We start from the raw sequence: 23,978 nt of genomic DNA on the forward strand, positions 1-23,978 counted from the left end.
AGAGAAGAGATGGAGCGATGTGGTACAGGAGGCACGGGCTAGAGAAGAGATGGAGTGATGTGGTACGGGAGGCACGGGCTAGAGAAGAGATGGAGCGATGTGGTACAGGAGGCACGGGCTAGAGAAGAGATGGAGTGACGTGGTACAGGAGGCACGGGCTAGAGAAGAGATGGAGTGATGTGGTACAGGAGGCACGGGCTAGAGAAGAGATGGAGTGACGTGGTACGGGAGGCACGGGCTAGAGAAGAGATGGAGTGACGTGGTACAGGAGGCACGGGCTAGAGAAGAGATGGAGTGACGTGGTACGGGAGGCACGGGCTAGAGAAGAGATGGAGCGATGTGGTACAGGAGGCACGGGCTAGAGGAGAGATGGAGCGATGTGGTACAGGAGGCACGGGCTAGAGAGGAGATGGAGCGATGTGGTACAGGAGGCACGGGCTAGAGAAGAGATGGAGCGATGTGGTACAGGAGGCACGGGCTAGAGAAGAGATGGAGGGATGTGGTACGGGAGGCACGGGCTAGAGAAGAGATGGAGCGATGTGGTACAGGAGGCACGGGCTAGAGAAGAGATGGAGCGATGTGGTACAGGAGGCACGGGCTAGAGAAGAGATGGAGGGATGTGGTACGGGAGGCACGGGCTGGAGAAGAGATGGAGCGATGTGGTACAGGAGGCACGGGCTAGAGAAGAGATGGAGCGATGTGGTACAGGAGGCACGGGCTAGAGAAGAGATGGAGCGATGTGGTACAGGAGGCACGGGCTAGAGGAGAGATGGAGTGACGTGGTACAGGAGGCACGGGCTAGAGGAGAGATGGAGTGATGTGGTACAGGAGGCACGGGCTGGAGAAGAGATGGAGCGATGTGGTACAGGAGGCACGGGCTAGAGAAGAGATGGAGTGACGTGGTACAGGAGGCACGGGCTAGGGAAGAGATGGAGCGATGTGGTACAGGAGGCACGGGCTAGAGAAGAGATGGAGTGACGTGGTACGGGAGGCACGGGCTAGAGAAGAGATGGAGCGATGTGGTACAGGAGGCACGGGCCAGAGAGGAGATGGAGTGACGTGGTACAGGAGGCACGGGCTAGAGAAGAGATGGAGCGATGTGGTACAGGAGGCACGGGCTAGAGAAGAGATGGAGGGATGTGGTACGGGAGGCACGGGCTAGAGAAGAGATGGAGCGATGTGGTACAGGAGGCACGGGCTAGAGAAGAGATGGAGCGATGTGGTACAGGAGGCACGGGCTAGAGAAGAGATGGAGGGATGTGGTACGGGAGGCACGGGCTGGAGAAGAGATGGAGGGATGTGGTACAGGAGGCACGGGCTAGAGAAGAGATGGAGTGACGTGGTACAGGAGGCACGGGCTAGAGAAGAGATGGAGCGATGTGGTACAGGAGGCACGGGCTAGAGAAGAGATGGAGTGATGTGGTACGGGAGGCACGGGCTAGAGAGGAGATGGAGTGATGTGGTACAGGAGGCACGGGCTAGAGAAGAGATGGAGTGACGTGGTACAGGAGGCACGGGCTAGAGGAGAGATGGAGTGACGTGGTACAGGAGGCACGGGCTAGAGGAGAGATGGAGTGACGTGGTACAGGAGGCACGGGCTAGAGAAGAGATGGAGCGATGTGGTACAGGAGGCACGGGCTAGAGGAGAGATGGAGTGACGTGGTACAGGAGGCACGGGCTAGAGAGGAGATGGAGCGATGTGGTACGGGAGGCACGGGCTAGAGGAGAGATGGAGCGATGTGGTACAGGAGGCACGGGCTAGAGAAGAGATGGAGCGATGTGGTACGGGAGGCACGGGCTAGAGAAGAGATGGAGTGACGTGGTACAGGAGGCACGGGCTAGAGAAGAGATGGAGCGATGTGGTACAGGAGGCACGGGCTAGAGAAGAGATGGAGGGATGTGGTACAGGAGGCACGGGCTAGAGAAGAGATGGAGCGATGTGGTACAGGAGGCACGGGCTAGAGAAGAGATGGAGTGACGTGGTACAGGAGGCACGGGCTAGAGGAGAGATGGAGTGATGTGGTACAGGAGGCACGGGCTGGAGAAGAGATGGAGCGATGTGGTACGGGAGGCACGGGCTAGAGAAGAGATGGAGTGACGTGGTACAGGAGGCACGGGCTAGAGGAGAGATGGAGTGATGTGGTACAGGGGGCACGGGCTAGAGGAGAGATGGAGCGATGTGGTACAGGAGGCACGGGCTAGAGAAGAGATGGAGCGATGTGGTACAGGAGGCACGGGCTAGAGAAGAGATGGAGTGACGTGGTACAGGAGGCACGGGCTAGAGAAGAGATGGAGCGATGTGGTACAGGAGGCACGGGCTAGAGAGGAGATGGAGCGATGTGGTACAGGAGGCACGGGCTAGAGGAGAGATGGAGTGATGTGGTACAGGAGGCATGGGTTAGAGAAGAGATGGAGTGATGTGGTACAGGAGGCACGGGCTAGAGAAGAGATGGAGCGATGTGGTACAGGAGGCACGGGCTAGAGAAGAGATGGAGTGATGTGGTACAGGAGGCACGGGCTAGAGAAGAGATGGAGCGATGTGGTACAGGAGGCACGGGCTAGAGAGGAGATGGAGCGATGTGGTACAGGAGGCACGGGCTAGAGAAGAGATGGAGCGATGTGGTACAGGAGGCACGGGCTAGAGAAGAGATGGAGTGATGTGGTACAGGAGGCACGGGCTAGAGAAGAGATGGAGCGATGTGGTACAGGAGGCACGGGCTAGAGAAGAGATGGAGTGACGTGGTACGGGAGGCACGGGCTAGAGAAGAGATGGAGCGATGTGGTACGGGAGGCACGGGCTAGAGAGGAGATGGAGTGACGTGGTACGGGAGGCACGGGCTAGAGAAGAGATGGAGTGACGTGGTACAGGAGGCACGGGCTAGAGGAGAGATGGAGTGACGTGGTACAGGAGGCACGGGCTAGAGAAGAGATGGAGTGATGTGGTACAGGAGGCACGGGCTAGAGAGGAGATGGAGTGATGTGGTACAGGAGGCACGGGCTAGAGAGGAGATGGAGTGATGTGGTACAGGAGGCACGGGCTAGAGAGGAGATGGAGTGATGTGGTACAGGAGGCACGGGCTAGAGGAGAGATGGAGTGACGTGGTACAGGAGGCACGGGCTAGAGAGGAGATGGAGTGATGTGGTACAGGAGGCACGGGCTAGAGAAGAGATGGAGTGACGTGGTACGGGAGGCACGGGCTAGAGAAGAGATGGAGCGATGTGGTACAGGAGGCACGGGCTAGAGAAGAGATGGAGCGATGTGGTACAGGAGGACGTGGAGCTGAGTGGACTTGCCGATGACTGGTACCAGCGGTGTCGAGATCGGCCTCAGTGGAGGAGGCTCGTGAAGGACGCTACTGGGCAGTTGGAGGCAGTCGCCCTCCAACAACAACGGAGGGCGGAGGAGCGACGCTCACAACAACGAGCGGAGCGCCGGGTGGCTAAAGCACAGCGAGTTGGCACAGTAGGGGGCACAGGTGGTGCATCAGCCAGTCATCTCGGTCATTTCGGTCAGTCGACCCGTGGCACCTGCTGGGTCTGCCCCGTGACCTCCTCCTCATGCACCTAGCCTGGCACAGCAGTCAACCCATGGCACCTGCTGGGTCTGTCCCGTGACCTCCTCATGCACCTAGCCTGGCACAGCAGTACAACCCGTGGCACCTGCTGGGTCTGCCCCGTGACCTCCTGCCAGCGGGCGTTCGACACGTCACGTGGTAGCCTCAAGGTGCACATGGCCTGGCACAAGCGTCGTGGTGACGTCACCGCCACTTAGTGGCGAATGGCGGTTGTTGTTGTTGTGTCTGTGTGTGTGTGTGTCACTGTGTGTGTGTCTCTCTGTGTGTGTGTCTCTCACTGTCTCTGTGTGTGTCTGTGTGTCTCGCTGTGTGTCTCTGTGTGTCTGTGTGTGTCTGTATGTCTCTGTGTGTGTCTCTCACTGTCTCTGTGTGTCTCTGAGTGTCTCTGTGTGTCTCTCTCTGTGTGTGTCTCTCACTGTCTCTGTGTGTGTCTGTGTGTCTCTGTGTGTCTCTCTGTGTGTGTCTCTCACTGTCTCTGTGTGTCTCTGTGTGTCTCTCACTGCCTCTGTGTGTGTCTGTGTGACTGTATGTCTCTGTGTGTGTCTCTCACTGTCTCTGTGTGTCTGTGTGTGTGTCTCTCACTGTCTCTGTGTGTCTCTGTATGTCTCTGTATGTCTCTGTGTGTGTCTCTCACTGTCTCTGTGTGTCTCTGAGTGTCTCTGTATGTCTCTGTGTGTGTCTCTCACTGTCTCTGAGTGTCTCTGTGTGTCTCTGTGTGTGTCTCTCACTGTCTCTGTGTGTCTCTGAGTGTCTCTGTGTGTCTCTCTGTGTGTGTGTCTCTCACTGTCTCTGTGTGTGTCTGTGTGTCTCGCTGTGTGTCTCTGTGTGTCTGTGTGTGTCTGTATGTCTCTGTGTGTGTCTCTCACTGTCTCTGTGTGTCTCTGAGTGTCTCTGTGTGTCTCTCTCTGTGTGTGTCTCTCACTGTCTCTGTGTGTGTCTGTGTGTCTCTGTGTGTCTCTCTGTGTGTGTCTCTCACTGTCTCTGTGTGTGTCTGTGTGTCTCTCTGTGTGTCTCTGTGTGTCTGTGTGTCTCTGTGTGTCTCTCTGTGTGTGTCTCTCACTGTCTCTGTGTGTGTCTGTGTGTCTCTCTGTGTGTCTCTGTGTGTCTCTCACTGCCTCTGTGTGTGTCTGTGTGACTGTATGTCTCTGTGTGTGTCTCTCACTGTCTCTGTGTGTCTGTGTGTGTGTCTCTCACTGTCTCTGTGTGTCTCTGTATGTCTCTGTATGTCTCTGTGTGTGTCTCTCACTGTCTCTGTGTGTCTCTGAGTGTCTCTGTATGTCTCTGTGTGTGTCTCTCACTGTCTCTGAGTGTCTCTGTGTGTCTCTGTGTGTGTCTCTCACTGTCTCTGTGTGTGTCTCTCACTGTCTCTGTGTGTCTCTGTGTGTGTCTGTGTGTCTCTGTGTGTGTCTGTGTGTGTCTGTGTGTCTCTGTGTGTGTCTCTCACTGTCTCTGAGTGTCTCTGTGTGTCTCTCTGTGTGTCTCTGTGTGTGTCTCTCACTGTCTCTGTGTGTGTCTGTGTGTCTCGCTGTGTGTCTCTGTGTGTGTCTCTCACTGTCTCTGTGTGTCTCTGTGTGTCTCTGTGTGTCTCTGAGTGTCTCTGTATGTCTCTGTGTGTCTCTGTGTGTGTCTCTCACTGTCTCTGAGTGTCTCTGTATGTCTCTGTGTGTCTCTGTGTGTGTCTCTCACTGTCTCTGTGTGTGTCTGTGTGTCTCGCTGTGTGTCTCTGTGTGTGTCTCTCACTGTCTCTGTGTGTGTCTCTCACTGTCTCTGTGTGTCTCTGTGTGTGTCTCACTGTCTCTGTGTGTGTCTGTGTGTCTCGTTGTGTGTCTCTGTGTGTGTCTCTCACTGTCTCTGTGTGTGTCTGTGTGTCTCTGTGTGTGTCTCTGTGTGTGTCTCTCACTGTCTCTGTGTGTCTCTGAGTGTCTCGCTGTGTGTCTCTGTGTGTGTCTCTCACTGTCTCTGTGTGTGTCTGTGTGTCTCTCTGTCTCTGTGTCTCTGTGTGTCTCGCTGTGTGTCTCTGTGTGTCTGTGTGTGTCTGTATGTCTCTGTGTGTGTCTCTCACTGTCTCTGTGTGTCTCTGTGTGACTCTGTATGTCTCTGTGTGTGTCTCTCACTGTCTCTGTGTGTGTCTCTGTGTGTCTCTGTGTGTGTCTCTGTGTGTCTCTGTGTGTCTCTGTGTGTGTCTCTGTGTGTCTCTCACTGTCTCTGTGTGTCTCTGTGTGTGTCTCTCACTGTCTCTGTGTGTGTCTGTGTGTCTTGCTGTGTGTCTCTGTATGTGTCTCTCACTGTCTCTGTGTGTCTCTGAGTGTCTCTGTGTGTCTCTGTGTGTGTCTCTCACTGTCTCTGTGTGTCTCTGAGTGTCTCTGTGTGTCTCTGTGTGTGTCTCTCACTGTCTCTGTGTGTGTCTGTGTGTCTCGCTGTGTGTCTCTGTGTGTCTGTGTGTGTCTGTATGTCTCTGTGTGTGTCTCTCACTGTCTCTGTGTGTCTCTGAGTGTCTCTGTGTGTCTCTGTGTGTGTCTCTCACTGTCTCTGTGTGTCTCTGAGTGTCTCTGTGTGTCTCTGTGTGTGTCTCTCACTGTCTCTGTGTGTCTCTGAGTGTCTCTGTGTGTCTCTGTGTGTGTCTCTCACTGTCTCTGTGTGTGTCTGTGTGTCTCGCTGTGTGTCTCTGTGTGTCTGTGTGTGTCTGTATGTCTCTGTGTGTGTCTCTCACTGTCTCTGTGTGTCTCTGAGTGTCTCTGTGTGTCTCTGTGTGTGTCTCTCACTGTCTCTGTGTGTCTCTGAGTGTCTCTGTATGTCTCTGTGTGTGTCTCTCACTGTCTCTGTGTGTGTCTGTGTGTCTCGCTGTGTGTCTCTGTGTGTCTGTGTGTGTCTCTCACTGTCTCTGTTTGTGTCTGTGTGTCTCTGTGTCTCTGAGTGTCTCTGTATGTCTCTGTGTGTGTCTCTCACTGTCTCTGTTTGTGTCTGTGTGTCTCTGTGTGTGTGTGTGTCTCTCTCTCTGTGTGTCTCTCACTGTCTCTGTGTGTCTCTGTGTGTGTCTCTGTGTGTCTCTGTGTGTCTCTCACTGTCTCTGTGTGTCTCTGTGTGTCTCTCACTGTCTCTCTGTGTCTCTGTGTGTCTCTGTGTGTGTCTCTGTGTGTCTCTCACTGTCTCTGTGTGTCTCTGTGTGTGTCTCTCACTGTCTCTGTGTGTGTCTGTGTGTCTCTCTGTATGTCTCTGTGTGTGTCTCTCACTGTCTCTGTGTGTGTCTGTGTGTCTTGCTGTGTGTCTCTGTATGTGTCTCTCACTGTCTCTGTGTGTCTCTGAGTGTCTCTGTGTGTCTCTGTGTGTGTCTCTCACTGTCTCTGTGTGTCTCTGAGTGTCTCTGTGTGTCTCTGTGTGTGTCTCTCACTGTCTCTGTGTGTCTCTGAGTGTCTCTGTATGTCTCTGTGTGTGTCTCTGTGTGTCTCTGAGTGTCTCTGTATGTCTCTGTGTGTGTCTCTCACTGTCTCTGTGTGTGTCTGTGTGTCTCGCTGTGTGTCTCTGTGTGTGTCTGTGTGTCTCGCTGTGTGTCTCGCTGTGTGTCTCTGTGTGTCTGTGTGTGTCTGTATGTCTCTGTGTGTGTCTCTCACTGTCTCTGTGTGTCTCTGAGTGTCTCTGTGTGTCTCTGTGTGTGTCTCTCACTGTCTCTGTGTGTCTCTGAGTGTCTCTGTATGTCTCTGTGTGTGTCTCTCACTGTCTCTGTGTGTCTCTGAGTGTCTCTGTATGTCTCTGTGTGTGTCTCTCACTGTCTCTGTGTGTGTCTGTGTGTCTCGCTGTGTGTCTCTGTGTGTCTGTGTGTGTCTCTCACTGTCTCTGTTTGTGTCTGTGTGTCTCTGTGTCTCTGAGTGTCTCTGTATGTCTCTGTGTGTGTCTCTCACTGTCTCTGTTTGTGTCTGTGTGTCTCTGTGTGTGTGTGTGTCTCTCTCTCTGTGTGTCTCTCACTGTCTCTGTGTGTCTCTGTGTGTGTCTCTCACTGTCTCTGTGTGTGTCTGTGTGTCTCGCTGTGTGTCTCTGTGTGTCTGTGTGTGTCTGTATGTCTCTGTGTGTGTCTCTCACTGTCTCTGTGTGTCTCTGTGTGTCTCTCTGTGTGTCTGTGTGTGTGTCTCACTGTCTCTGTGTGTGTCTGTGTGTGTGTCTCACTGTCTCTGTGTGTGTCTGTGTGTCTCTCTGTGTGTCTCTGTGTGTCTCTGTGTGTCTCTGAGTGTCTCTGTATGTCTCTGTGTGTGTCTCTCACTGTCTCTGTGTGTCTCTGAGTGTCTCTGTGTGTGTCTGTGTGTCTCTCTGTGTGTCTCTGTGTGTCTCTGAGTGTCTCTGTGTGTCTCTGTGTGTGTCTCTCACTGTCTCTGTGTGTCTCTGAGTGTCTCTGTATGTCTCTGTGTGTGTCTCTCACTGTCTCTGTGTGTCTCTGAGTGTCTCTGTATGTCTCTGTGTGTGTCTCTCACTGTCTCTGTGTGTGTCTGAGTGTCTCTGTGTGTGTCTGTGTGTCTCTCTGTGTGTCTCTGTGTGTCTCTGAGTGTCTCTGTATGTCTCTGTGTGTGTCTCTCACTGTCTCTGTGTGTCTCTGTGTGACTCTGTATGTCTCTGTGTGTGTCTCTCACTGTCTCTGTGTGTCTCTGTGTGTCTCTGTGTGTCTCTGTGTGTGTCTCTCACTGTCTCTGTGTGTGTCTGTGTGTCTCTCTGTGTGTCTCTGTGTGTGTCTCTCACTGTCTCTGTGTGTCTCTGAGTGTCTCTGTGTGTCTCTGTGTGTCTCTGTGTGTCTCTGTGTGTGTCTCTCACTGTCTCTGTGTGTGTCTGTGTGTCTCGCTGTGTGTCTCTGTGTGTGTCTGTGTGTCTCTGTGTGTCTCTGTGTGTCTGTGTGTGTCTGTGTGTCTCTGTGTGTGTCTCTCACTGTCTCTGTGTGTGTCTGTGTGTCTCTCTGTGTGTCTCTGTGTGTGTCTGTGTGTCTCTGTGTGTCTCGCTGTGTGTCTCTGTGTGTCTGTGTGTGTCTGTATGTCTCTGTGTGTGTCTCTCACTGTCTCTGTGTGTCTCTGAGTGTCTCTGTGTGTGTCTGTGTGTCTCTCTGTGTGTCTCTGTGTGTCTCTGAGTGTCTCTGTGTGTCTCTGTGTGTGTCTCTCACTGTCTCTGTGTGTCTCTGTGTGACTCTGTATGTCTCTGTGTGTGTCTCTCACTGTCTCTGTGTGTCTCTGAGTGTCTCTGTGTGTGTCTGTGTGTCTCTCTGTGTGTCTCTGTGTGTGTCTGTATGTCTCTGTGTGTGTCTCTCACTGTCTCTGTGTGTGTCTGTGTGTCTCGCTGTGTGTCTCTGTGTGTCTGTGTGTCTCTCACTGTCTCTGTGTGTGTCTGAGTGTCTCTGTGTGTGTCTGTGTGTGTCTCTCACTGTTTCTGTGTGTGTCTGTGTGTCTCTCTGTGTGTCTCTGTGTGTGTCTGTGTGTCTCTGTATGTCTCTGTGTGTCTCTGTATGTCTCTGTGTGTGTCTCTCACTGTCTCTGTGTGTGTCTGTGTGTCTCGCTGTGTGTCTCTGTGTGTCTGTGTGTGTCTGTATGTCTCTGTGTGTGTCTCTCACTGTCTCTGTGTGTGTCTGTGTGTCTCTCTGTGTGTCTGTGTGTGTCTCTCACTGTCTCTGTGTGTGTCTGTGTGTCTCGCTGTGTGTCTCTGTGTGTCTCTGTGTGTCTCTGTATGTCTCTGTGTGTGTCTCTCACTGTCTCTGTGTGTGTCTCTCACTGTCTCTGTGTGTCTCTGTGTGACTCTGTATGTCTCTGTGTGTGTCTCTCACTGTCTCTGTGTGTGTCTGAGTGTCTCTGTATGTCTCTGTGTGTGTCTCTCACTGTCTCTGTGTGTCTCTGAGTGTCTCTGTGTGACTCTGTGTGTGTCTCTCACTGTCTCTGTGTGTCTCTGAGTGTCTCTGTGTGTCTCTGTGTGTGTCTCTCACTGTCTCTGTGTGTCTCTGTGTGACTCTGTATGTCTCTGTGTGTGTCTCTCACTGTCTCTGTGTGTCTCTGAGTGTCTCTGTGTGTGTCTGTGTGTCTCTCACTGTCTCTGTGTGTGTCTGTGTGTCTCGCTGTGTGTCTCTGTGTGTGTCTCACTGTCTCTGTGTGTCTCTGTGTGACTCTGTATGTCTCTGTGTGTGTCTCTCACTGTCTCTGTGTGTCTCTGAGTGTCTCTCTGTGTGTGTCTGTGTGTCTCTGTATGTCTCTGTGTGTCTCTGTATGTCTCTGTGTGTGTCTCTCACTGTCTCTGTGTGTGTCTGTGTGTCTCGCTGTGTGTCTCTGTGTGTCTGTGTGTGTCTGTATGTCTCTGTGTGTGTGTCTCACTGTCTCTGTGTGTGTCTGTGTGTCTCTGTGTATGTCTCTGTGTGTGTCTCTCACTGTCTCTGTGTGTCTCTGTATGTCTTTGTGTGTCTCTGTGTGTGTCTCTCACTGTCTCTGTGTGTCTCTGTGTGACTCTGTATGTCTCTGTGTGTGTCTCTCACTGTCTCTGTGTGTGTCTGAGTGTCTCTGTATGTCTCTGTGTGTGTCTCTCACTGTCTCTGTGTGTCTCTGAGTGTCTCTGTGTGACTCTGTGTGTGTCTCTCACTGTCTCTGTGTGTCTCTGAGTGTCTCTGTGTGTGTCTGTGTGTCTCTCTGTGTGTCTCTGTGTGTGTCTCTCACTGTCTCTGTGTGTGTCTGTGTGTCTCTGTGTGTGTCTGTGTGTCTCTGAGTGTCTCTGTGTGTGTGTCTGTGTGTCTCTCTGTGTGTCTCTGTGTACACACATCAGCGTCCGCGCGAGTTCCTGCGCGCTCGCGACCGTCTGGACATCTCCCCGAGGCTCCTGGCGCCTCACACGGCGTGGCGCTCACACGGACAGAGACACAGCATCACCGGTGAGACACAGAGACACAGAGAGACACAGAGAGAGAGAGACACACAGACACACGGCGTGGCGCTCACACGGAGGACAGAGACACAGCATCACCGGTGAGACACACAGACACAGAGAGACACAGAGAGAGAGACACACACAGACACACGGCGTGGCGCTCACACGGACAGAGACACAGCATCACCGGTGAGACACACAGACACAGAGAAACACAGAGAGAGAGACACACACAGACACACGGCGTGGCGCTCACACGGAGGACAGAGACACAGCATCACCGGTGAGACACACAGACACAGAGAGACACAGAGAGAGAGACACACACAGACACACGGCGTGGCGCTCACACGGACAGAGACACAGCATCACCGGTGAGACACACAGACACAGAGAGACACAGAGAGAGAGACACACACAGACACACGGCGTGGCGCTCACACGGACAGAGACACAGCATCACCGGTGAGACACACAGACACAGAGAGACACAGAGAGAGAGAGACACACACAGACACACGGCGTGGCGCTCACACGGAGGACAGAGACACAGCATCACCGGTGAGACACACAGACACAGAGAGACACAGAGAGAGAGACACACACAGACACACGGCGTGGCGCTCACACGGAGGACAGAGACACAGCATCACCGGTGAGACACACAGACACAGAGAGACACAGAGAGAGAGAGACACACAGACACACGGCGTGGCGCTCACACGGACAGAGACACAGCATCACCGGTGAGACACACAGACACAGAGAGACACAGAGAGAGAGAGACACACAGACACACGGCGTGGCGCTCACACGGACAGAGACACAGCATCACCGGTGAGACACACAGACACAGAGAGACACAGAGAGAGAGACACACACAGACACACGGCGTGGCGCTCACACGGAGGACAGAGACACAGCATCACCGGTGAGACACACAGACACAGAGAGACACAGAGAGAGAGACACACACAGACACACGGCGTGGCGCTCACACGGAGGACAGAGACACAGCATCACTGGTGAGACACACAGACACAGAGAGACACAGAGAGAGACACACACAGACACACGGCGTGGCGCTCACACGGAGGACAGAGACACAGCATCACCGGTGAGACACACAGACACAGAGAGACACAGAGAGAGAGAGACACACACAGACACACGGCGTGGCGCTCACACGGACAGAGACACAGCATCACCGGTGAGACACACAGACACAGAGAGACACAGAGAGAGAGACACACACAGACACACGGCGTGGCGCTCACACGGAGGACAGAGACACAGCATCACCGGTGAGACACACAGACACAGAGAGACACAGAGAGAGAGACACACACAGACACACGGCGTGGCGCTCACACGGAGGACAGAGACACAGCATCACCGGTGAGACACACAGACACAGAGAGACACAGAGAGAGAGACACACACAGACACACGGCGTGGCGCTCACACGGAGGACAGAGACACAGCATCACCGGTGAGACACACAGACACAGAGAGACACAGAGAGAGAGACACACACAGACACACGGCGTGGCGCTCACACGGAGGACAGAGACACAGCATCACCGGTGAGACACACAGACACAGAGAGACACAGAGAGAGAGAGACACACACAGACACACGGCGTGGCGCTCACACGGACAGAGACACAGCATCACCGGTGAGACACACAGACACAGAGAGACACAGAGAGAGAGACACACACAGACACACGGCGTGGCGCTCACACGGACAGAGACACAGCATCACCGGTGAGACACACAGACACAGAGAGACACAGAGAGAGAGACACACACAGACACACGGCGTGGCGCTCACACGGAGGACAGAGACACAGCATCACCGGTGAGACACACAGACACAGAGAGACACAGAGAAAGAGACACACACAGACACACGGCGTGGCGCTCACACGGAGGACAGAGACACAGCATCACCAGTGAGACACACAGACACAGAGAGACACAGAGAGAGAGACACACACAGACACACGGCGTGGCGCTCACACGGACAGAGACACAGCATCACCGGTGAGACACACAGACACAGAGAGACACAGAGAGAGAGACACACACAGACACACGGCGTGGCGCTCACACGGAGGACAGAGACACAGCATCACCGGTGAGACACACAGACACAGAGAGACACAGAGAGAGAGACACACACAGACACACGGCGTGGCGCTCACACGGAGGACAGAGACACAGCATCACCGGTGAGACACACAGACACAGAGAGACACAGAGAGAGAGACACACACAGACACACGGCGTGGCGCTCACACGGAGGACAGAGACACAGCATCACTGGTGAGACACAGAGACACAGAGAGACACAGAGAGAGAGACACACACAGACACACGGCGTGGCGCTCACACGGAGGACAGAGACACAGCATCACCGGTGAGACACACAGACACAGAGAGACACAGAGAGAGAGACACACACAGACACACGGCGTGGCGCTCACACGGAGGACAGAGACACAGCATCACCGGTGAGACACACAGACACAGAGAGACACAGAGAGAGAGACACACACAGACACACGGCGTGGCGCTCACACGGAGGACAGAGACACAGCATCACCGGTGAGACACACAGACACAGAGAGACACAGAGAGAGAGACACACACAGACACACGGCGTGGCGCTCACACGGAGGACAGAGACACAGCATCACCGGTGAGACACACAGACACAGAGAGACACAGAGAGAGAGACACACACAGACACACGGCGTGGCGCTCACACGGAGGACAGAGACACAGCATCACCGGTGAGACACAGAGACACAGAGAGACACAGAGAGAGAGACACACACAGACACACGGCGTGGCGCGCACACGGAGGACAGAGACACAGCATCACCGGTGAGACACAGACACAGAGAGACACAGAGAGAGACACACACAGACACACACACAGAGACACACACAGAGACACACACAGAGAGACACACAGAGAGACACACAGAGACACACAGAGGCACACAACAGAGACACACACAGACACACACAGACACACACAGAGACACAGACACACAGAGACACACACAGACACACACAGACACACACAGAGACACACACAGACACACAGAGACACACAACAGAGACACACACAGACACACACAGAGACACACACAGTCACACAGAGACACAGACACGGAGAGAGACACACACACACAGAGACACAGACATACAGACACACAGAGACAGAGACATACAGAGACACACAGAGACACACACAGATCCACACAGAGAGACACAGAGACACACAGAGACACACAGACATACAGACACACAGAGAGACGCACAGAGAGACAGAGACACACACAGACACACACAGACACACAGAGACACACAGAGACACACAGAGACACAGACACGGAGAGAGACACACACAGAGACACAGACATACAGACACACAGAGAGACGCACAGAGAGACAGAGACACACAGACACACACACAGACACACACAGACACAGAGACACACAGAGACACACAGATCCACACAGAGAGACACAGACACACACACAGACACACACAGACACAGAGACACACAGAGACACACAGAGACACACACAGATCCACACAGACAGACACAGAGACACACACAGACACACACAGACACAGAGACACACAGAGAGACACAGAGAGACACACAGATCCACACAGAGAGACACAGAGACACACACAGACACACACAGACACAGAGACACACAGAGAGACACAGAGAGACACACAGATCCACACAGAGAGACACACAGAGACACACAGAGAGGGGTGTGGACTTTGTTGAAGTTCTTTGGCACGTAGCCAACCATCGGTCTCTGTGGGACTCTGTGTCTCTCTCCCCGTGTCTCTCTCCCCTCTCCCCGTGTCTCTCTCCCCGTGTCTCTCTCTCCCCGTGTCTCTCTCCCCGTGTCTCTCTCCCCGTGTTTCTCTCTCACCGTGTCTCTCTCCCCATGTCTCTCTCCTCGTGTCTCCCCGTGTCTCTCTCACCGTGTCTCTCTCCCCGTGTCTCTCTCACCGTGTCTCTCTCCCCGTGTCTCTCTCCCTGTGTCTCTCTCCCCGTGTCTCTCTCACCGTGTCTCTCTCCCCGTGTCTCTCTCCCTGTGTCTCTCTCCCCGTGTCTCTCTCCCCGTGTCTCTCTCCCCGTGTCTCTCTCCCCGTGTCTCTCTCACCGTCTCTCCCCGTGTCTCTCTCCCCGTGTCTCTCTCCCCGTGTCTCTCTCACCGTGTCTCTCTCCCCGTGTCTCTCTCCCCGTGTCTCTCTCACCGTGTCTCTCTCCCCGTGTCTCTCTCACCGTGTCTCTCTCCCCGTGTCTCTCTCCCCCGTCCCGCCGTGTCTCTCTCCCCGTGTCTCTCTCCCCGTGTCTCTCTCACCGTGTCTCTCTCCCCGTGTCTCTCTCCCCGTGTCTCTCTCCCCGTGTCTCTCTCACCGTGTCTCCCCATGTCTCTCTCCCCGTGTCTCTCTCCCCGTGTCTCTCTCACCGTGTCTCTCTCCCCGTGTCTCTCTCCCCGTGTCTCTCTCTCTCTCCCCGTGTCTCTCTCCCCGTGTCTCTCCCCGTGTCTCTCCCCGTGTCTCTCTCTCTCCCCGTGTCTCTCTCCCCGTGTCTCTCCCCGTGTCTTTCTCCCCGTGTCTCTCTCTCTCCCCGTCTCTCTCTCCCCGTGTCTCTCTCCCCGTGTCTCCCCGTGTCTCTCTCCCCGTGTCTCTCTCCCCGTGTTTCTCTCTCACCGTGTCTCTCTCCCCATGTCTCTCTCCCCGTGTCTCTCTCACCGTCTCTGCCCGTGTCTCTCTCTCACCGTGTCTCTCTCCCCGTGTCTCTCTCCCCGTGTCTCTCTCACCGTGTCTCTCTCCCCGTGTCTCTCTCCCCGTGTCTCTCTCCCCGTGTCTCTCTCCCCGTGTCTCTCTCCCCGTGTCTCTCTCCCCGTGTCTCTCTCCCCGTGTCTCTCTCACCGTGTCTCTCTCTCCGTGTCTCTCTCCCCCGTCCCCCCGTGTCTCTCTCCCCGTGTCTCTCTCACCGTGTCTCTCTCTCCCCGTGTCTCTCTCACCGTGTCTCTCTCTCCCCGTGTCTCTCTCCCCGTGTCTCTCTCCAGGTTCCACGTCTTACCCCCCGGTGGCCGTGGCTACGTCCGTGATGCGTCACTGCAATGTGCCCACGTACACTGTGTTCAGCACCCACGTGCGCGCACACACCCCACCTGGCCTCGCCACCGGCTGTCCCACCACTCTGCTCACCGGGTGAGCTCAGACAGAGACACTCACCCAGAGACACTCACCCAGAGACACTCACCCAGAGACACTCACTCACTCACTCACTCACCCACTCACTCACACACTCACACACTCACCCACTCACTCACCCACTCACTCACACACTCACACACTCACACACTCACTCACTCACCCAGAGACTCACTCACTCACTCACCCACTCACACACTCACTCACTCACTCACCCACTCACTCACCCACTCACTCACACACCCACTCACCCACTCACCCACCCACTCACTCACTCACCCACTCACTCACTCACTCACACACACACCCACTCACCCACTCACCCACCCACCCACTCACTCACTCACTCACCCACTCACCCACGTGCGTGCACACACCCCACCAGGCCTCGCCACCGGCTGTCCCACCACTCTGCTCACCGGGTGAGCTCACCCAGAGACACCCACCCACTCACCCACCCACTCACCCACTCACTCACTCACCCACTCACTCACACACTCACACACTCACACACTCACCCACTCACTCACACACTCACCCACTCACTCACTCACTCACACACACACCCACTCACCCACTCACCCACCCACCCACCCACTCACTCACTCACTCACCCACTCACCCACGTGCGTGCACACACCCCACCTGGCCTCGCCACCGGCTGTCCCACCACTCTGCTCACCGGGTGAGCTCAGACAGAGACACCCACCCACTCACCCACCCACTCACCCACTCACTCACTCACTCACTCACACACTCACTCACACACTCACCCAGAGACACTCACTCACGTGCGTGCACACACCCCACCTGGCCTCGCCACCGGCTGTCCCACCACTCTGCTCACCGGGTGAGCTCACCCAGAGACACCCACCCACTCACCCACCCACTCACCCACTCACTCACTCACACACTCACTCACTCACACACTCACCCAGAGACACTCACTCACGTGCGTGCACACACCCCACCTGGCCTCGCCACCGGCTGTCCCACCACTCTGCTCACCGGGTGAGCTCACCCAGAGACACCCACCCACTCACCCACTCACTCACCCACTCACTCACTCACCCACTCACTCACCCACTCACTCACACACCCACTCACCCACTCACCCACCCACTCACTCACTCACCCACTCATTCACTCACTCACACACACACCCACTCACCCACCCACCCACCCACTCACTCACTCACTCACCCACTCACCCACGTGCGTGCACACACCCCACCAGGCCTCGCCACCGGCTGTCCCACCACTCTGCTCACCGGGTGAGCTCACCCAGAGACACCCACCCACTCACCCACTCACTCACACACTCACTCACTCACTCACCCACTCACTCACTCACCCACTCACTCACTCACTCACACACTCACACACTCACCCACTCACTCACTCACCCACTCACCCAGAGACACTCACTCACGTGCGTGCACACACCCCACCAGGCCTCGCCACCGGCTGTCCCACCACTCTGCTCACCGGGTGAGCTCACCCAGAGACACTCACCCACTCACCCACTCACTCACCCACTCACTCACACACTCACACACTCACACACTCACTCACTCACCCAGAGACTCACTCACTCACCCACTCACACACTCACTCACTCACGTGCGTGCACACACCCCACCTGGCCTCGCCACCGGCTGTCCCACCACTCTGCTCACCGGGTGAGCTCACCCAGAGACACCCACCCACTCACCCACTCACTCACACACTCACTCACTCACCCACTCACTCACCCACTCACTCACACACCCACTCACCCACTCACCCACCCACTCACTCACTCACCCACTCACTCACTCACTCACACACACACCCACTCACCCACTCACCCACCCACCCACTCACTCACTCACCCACTCACCCACGTGCGTGCACACACCCCACCAGGCCTCGCCACCGGCTGTCCCACCACTCTGCTCACCGGGTGAGCTCACCCAGAGACACCCACCCACTCACCCACTCACTCACACACTCACTCACTCACTCACCCACTCACTCACCCACTCACTCACTCACCCACTCACTCACACACTCACACACTCACCCACTCACTCACTCACCCACTCACCCAGAGACACTCACTCACGTGCGTGCACACACCCCACCAGGCCTCGCCACCGGCTGTCCCACCACTCTGCTCACCGGGTGAGCTCACCCAGAGACACTCACCCACTCACCCACTCACTCACCCACTCACTCACACACTCACACACTCACACACTCACTCACTCACCCAGAGACTCACTCACTCACTCACCCACTCACACACTCACTCACTCACGTGCGTGCACACACCCCACCTGGCCTCGCCACCGGCTGTCCCACCACTCTGCTCACCGGGTGAGCTCACCCAGAGACACCCACCCACTCACCCACTCACTCACACACTCACTCACTCACCCACTCACTCACCCACTCACTCACACACCCACTCACCCACTCACCCACCCACTCACTCACTCACCCACTCACTCACTCACTCACACACACACACCCACTCACCCACCCACCCACTCACTCACTCACTCACCCACTCACCCACGTGCGTGCACACACCCCACCAGGCCTCGCCACCGGCTGTCCCACCACTCTGCTCACCGGGTGAGCTCACCCAGAGACACCCACCCACTCACCCACTCACTCACACACTCACTCACTCACTCACTCACACTCACTCACCCACTCACTCACTCACCCACTCACTCACACACTCACACACTCACCCACTCACTCACTCACCCACTCACCCAGAGACACTCACTCACGTGCGTGCACAGACCCCACCAGGCCTCGCCACCGGCTGTCCCACCACTCTGCTCACCGGGTGAGCTCACCCAGAGACACTCACCCACTCACCCACTCACTCACCCACTCACTCACACACTCACACACTCACACACTCACTCACTCACTCACCCAGAGACTCACTCACTCACTCACCCACTCACACACTCACTCACTCACGTGCGTGCACACACCCCACCTGGCCTCGCCACCGGCTGTCCCACCACTCTGCTCACCGGGTGAGCTCACCCAGAGACACCCACCAACTCACCCACTCACTCACCCACTCACTCACTCACACACACACCCACTCACCCACTCACCCACCCACCCACCCACTCACTCACTCACTCACCCACTCACCCACGTGCGTGCACACACCCCACCTGGCCTCGCCACCGGCTGTCCCACCACTCTGCTCACCGGGTGAGCTCACCCAGAAACACTCACTCACTCACCCACTCACTCACTCACTCACCCACTCACTCACACACTCACACACTCACACACTCACTCACCCACTCTCTCTCTGTGTCTCTCTCTCCCCGTGTCTCTCTCCCCGTGTCTCTCTCCCCGTGTCTCTCTCCCCGTGTCTCTAACCCTGTCCGCCCTCTCTCTGTGTCTCTCTCTCCCCGTGTCTCTCTCCCCGTGTCTCTCTCTCTCCCCGTGTCTCTCACCCTGTCCGCCCTCTCTCTGTGTCTCTCTCTCCCCGTGTCTCTCTCCCCGTGTCTCTCTCCCCGTGTCTCTCTCTCTCCCCGTGTCTCTTTCCCCGTGTCTCTCTCTCCCCGTGTCTCTCCCCCCGTGTCTCTCTCCCCGTGTCTCTCTCCCTCCCCGTGTCTCTCTCCCCGTGTCTCTCTCCCTCCCCGCGTCTCCCTCCCCGCGTCTCTCTCCCCGCGTCTCTCTCCCCGTGTCTCTCTCCCCGCGTCTCTCTCCCCGTGTCTCTCTCCCCGTGTCTCTCCCCGTGTCTCTCTCCCCGTGTCTCTCTCCCCGTGTCTCTCTCCCCGTGTCTCTCTCCCCGTGTCTCTCTCCCCGTCTCTCTCTCCCCGTGTCTCTCTCCCCGTGTCTCTCTCCCCGTGTCTCTCTCCCCGCGTCTCTCTCCCCGTGTCTCTCTCCCCGTCTCTCTCTCCCCGTGTCTCTCTCCCCGCGTCTCTCTCCCCGTGTCTCTCTCCCCGCGTCTCTCTCCCCGTGTCTCTCTCCCCGTGTCTCTCTCCCTCCCCGTGTCTCTCTCCCCGTGTCTCTCTCCCCGTGTCTCTCTCCCCGCGTGTCTCTCTCTCCCCGTGTCTCTCTCCCCGTGTCTCTCTCCCCGTGTCTCTCTCCCTCCCCGTGTCTCTCTCCCCGTGTCTCTCTCCCCGTCTCTCTCTCCCCGTGTCTCTCTCCCCGTGTCTCTCTCCCCGTGTCTCTCTCCCCGTCTCTCTCTCCCCGTGTCTCTCTCCCCGTCTCTCTCCCCCCGTGTCTCTCTCCCCGTGTCTCTCTCTCTCCCCGTGTCTCTCTCCCCGTGTCTCTCTCTCTCCCCGTGTCTCTCTCCCCGTGTCTCCCTCCCCGTGTCTCTCTCCCCGTGTCTCTCTCCCCGTGTCTCTCTCCCCGTGTCTCTCTCCCCATCTCTCTCTCCCCGTGTCTCTCTCCCCGTGTCTCTCTCCCCGTGTCTCTCTCCCCGCGTCTCTCTCCCCGTGTCTTTCTCCCCGCGTCTCTCTCCCCGTGTCTCTCTCCCCGTGTCTCTCTCCCCGTGTCTCTCTCCCCGTGTCTCTCTCCCCGCGTGTCTCTCTCTCCCCGTGTCTCTCTCCCCGTGTCTCTCTCCCCGTGTCTCTCTCCCCGTGTCTCTCTCCCCGCGTCTCTCTCTCTCCCCATATCTCTCCCCCCGTGTCTCTCTCTCCCCGTGTCTCTCTCCCCGTGTCTCTCTCCCCGCGTCTCTCTCCCCGTGTCTCTCTCTCCCCGTCTCTCTCTCCCCGTCTCTCTCTCCCCGTCTCTCTCTCCCCGTGTCTCTCTCCCCGTGTCTCTCTCTCTCCCCGTGTCTCTCTCCCCGTGTCTCTCTCCCCGCGTCTCTCTCCCTCCCCGTGTCTCTCCCCCCGTGTCTCTCTCCCCGTGTCTCTCTCCCCGCGTCTCTCTCCCTGTGTCTCTCTCTCACCGTCTCTCTCTCCCCGTGTCTCTCTCCGCGTCTCTCTCCCCGTGTCTCTCTCCCTCCCCGTGTCTCTCTCCCCGTGTCTCTCTCCCCGTGTCTCTCTCTGTGTCTCTCTCTCTCTCCCCGTGTCTCTCTCCCCGTGTCTCTCTCCCCGTGTCTCTCACCCTGTCCGCCCTCTCTCTGTGTCTCTCTCTCCCCGTGTCTCTCTCCCCGTGTCTCTCTCTCTGTGTCTCTCTCTCACCGTCTCTCTCTCCCCGCGTCTCTCTCCCCGTATCTCTCCCCGTGTCTCTCTCCCCGCGTCTCTCTCCCCGTGTCTCTCCCCCCGTGTCTCTCTCCCTCCCCGTGTCTCTCTCCCCGCGTCTCTCTCCCCGTGTCTCTCTCCCCGCGTGTCTCTCTCTCCCCGTGTCTCTCTCCCCGTGTCTCTCTCCCCGTGTCTCTCTCCCCGTGTCTCTCTCTCTCCCCATATCTCTCCCCCCGTGTCTCTCTCTCCCCGTGTCTCTCTCCCCGTGTCTCTCTCCCCGCGTCTCTCTCCCCGTGTCTCTCTCCCTGTCTCTCTCTCCCCGTGTCTCTCTCCCCGCCTCTCTCTCCCCGTATCTCTCTCCCCGTGTCTCTCTCCCTCCCCGTGTCTCTCTCCCCGCGTCTCTCTCCCCGCGTCTCTCTCCCCGTGTCTCTCTCCCCGTGTCTCTCTCTCCCCGTGTCTCTCTCCCCGTGTCTCTCTTCCCGCGTCTCTCTCCCCGTGTCTCTCTCCCCGTGTCTCTCTCCCTGTGTCTCTCTCTCACCGTCTCTCTCTCCCCGTGTCTCCCTCCCCGTGTCTCTCTCTCACCGTCTCTCTCTCCCCGTGTCTCTCTCTCCCCGTGTCTCTCTCCCCGTGTCTCTCTCCCTCCGCGTCTCTCTCTCCCCGTGTCTCTCTCCCCGTGTCTCCCTCCCCGTGTCTCTCTCCCCGTGTCTCTCTCCCTCCCCGTGTCTCTCTCCCCGTGTCTCTCTCTGTCTCCCCAGGTCCCACCACTCTGTCTATCACCACTGCCTGGACCTGAACCCATGTGACCTCAGCTCGGACTCGCGGAGCACAACGCCACACAGCACCCAGTCGCTGCCCAGTGCCCACAGCACAGGTACTCAGAGGTACTCAGGTACTCAGAGGTACTCAGAGATACACAGGTACTCAGAGGTACTCAGAGGTACACAGGTACTCAGAGGTACTCAGAGGTACTCAGGTACTCAGAGGTACTCAGAGATACACAGGTACTCAGAGACACACAGAGACTCAGAGACACACAGGTACTCAGAGACACACAGGTACTCAGAGATACACAGGTACTCAGAATTACTCAGGTACTCAGAGACACACAGGTACTCAGAGGTACTCAGAGATACACAGGTACTCAGAGGTACTCAGAGATACACAGGTACTCAGAGGTACTCAGAGATACACAGGTACTCAGAGACACACAGGTACTCAGAGGTACTCAGAGATACACAGGTACTCAGAGGTACTCAGAGATACACAGGTACTCAGAGACACACAGGTACTCAGAGGTACTCAGAGATACACAGGTACTCAGAGACACACAGGTACTCAGAGACACACAGGTACTCAGAGACACACAGAGACTCAGAGGTACTCAGGTACTCAGAGACACACAGGTACTCAGAGACACACAGAGACTCAGAGACACACAGGTACTCAGAGACACACAGGTACTCAGAGATACACAGGTACTCAGAATTACTCAGGTACTCAGAGACACACAGGTACTCAGAGGTACTCAGAGATACACAGGTACTCAGAGGTACTCAGAGATACACAGGTACTCAGAGGTACTCAGAGATACACAGGTACTCAGAGGTACTCAGAGATACACAGGTACTCAGAGGTACTCAGAGATACACAGGTACTCAGAGACACACAGGTACTCAGAGGTACTCAGAGATACACAGGTACTCAGAGACACACAGGTACTCAGAGACACACAGGTACTCAGAGACACACAGAGACTCAGAGGTACTCAGGTACTCAGAGACACACAGGTACTCAGAGATACACAGGTACTCAGAGATACACAGGGACTCAGAGACACACAGGTACTCAGAGACACGCAGGTACTCAGAGACACGCAGGTACTCAGAGACACACAGGTACTCAGAGACACACAGGTACTCAGAGACACACAGGTACTCAGAGACACACAGGTACTCAGAGACACACAGGTACTCAGAGACACACAGGTACTCAGAGACACACAGGTACTCAGAGACACACAGAGACTCAGAGACACACAGGTACTCAGAGACACACAGGTACTCAGAGACACACAGGTACTCAGAGACACACAGGTACTCAGAGACACACAGAGACTCAGAGACACACAGAGACTCAGAGACACACAGAGACTCAGAGACACACAGGTACTCAGAGACACACAGGTACTCAGAGATACACAGGTACTCAGAGATACACAGAGACTCATAGAGACACACAGGTACTCAGAGACACACAGAGACTCAGAGACACACAGGTACTCAGAGACACGCAGGTACTCAGAGACACACAGATACTCAGAGACACACAGGTACTCAGAGACACACAGAGACTCAGAGACACACAGAGACTCAGAGACACACAGAGACTCAGAGACACACAGGTACTCAGAGACACACAGGTACTCAGAGACACACAGGTACTCAGAGACACACAGGTACTCAGAGACACACAGAGACTCAGAGACACACAGGTACTCAGAGACACACAGAGACTCAGAGACACACAGGTACTCGGAGACACACAGGTACTCAGAGACACACAGGTACTCAGAGACACACAGGTACTCAGAGACACACAGAGACTCAGAGACACACAGAGACTCAGAGACACACAGGTACTCAGAGACACACAGGTACTCAGAGACACACAGAGACTCAGAGACACACAGGGACTCAGAGACACACAGGTACTCAGAGACACACAGGTACTCAGAGGTACTCAGAGACACACAGGTACTCAGAGATACACAGAGACACACAGAGACTCAGAGACACACAGGTACTCAGAGACACACAGGTACTCAGAGACACACAGGTACTCAGAGACACACAGAGACTCAGAGACACACAGAGACTCAGAGACACACAGAGACTCAGAGACGCACAGGGACTCAGAGACACACAGGGACTCAGAGACACACAGAGACTCAGAGACACACAGGGACTCAGAGACACACAGGTACTCAGAGACACACAGGTACTCAGAGACACGCAGGTACTCAGAGACACACAGGTACTCAGAGACACACAGGGACTCAGAGACACACAGGTACTCAGAGACACACAGAGACTCAGAGAC

At 56.0% G+C, this 23,978-nt stretch overlaps 1 protein-coding gene across 1 annotated transcript in view; it reads left to right on the forward strand.

Moving 5' to 3' along the window:
- Positions 1-21,768, forward strand: part of LOC144954966 (uncharacterized) — a gene marked incomplete at its 3' end in the record, with an annotated part of 27,333 nt that extends 5,565 nt beyond the window's left edge. The window contains exons 2-4 of the mRNA XM_078885335.1: positions 10,344-10,449; positions 15,570-15,714; positions 21,635-21,768. Of these exons, the coding sequence (XP_078741461.1) occupies positions 10,344-10,449; positions 15,570-15,714; positions 21,635-21,768 (385 nt within the window). The remainder of the gene's footprint in view (positions 1-10,343; positions 10,450-15,569; positions 15,715-21,634) is intronic.
- Between the last annotated feature and the right edge of the window lie 2,210 nt (positions 21,769-23,978).

The sequence above is a fragment of the Lampetra fluviatilis genome, unplaced genomic scaffold, assembly GCF_964198595.1.
Source record: "Lampetra fluviatilis unplaced genomic scaffold, kcLamFluv1.1 SCAFFOLD_389, whole genome shotgun sequence".
Lineage (NCBI taxonomy): Eukaryota > Metazoa > Chordata > Hyperoartia > Petromyzontiformes > Petromyzontidae > Lampetra > Lampetra fluviatilis.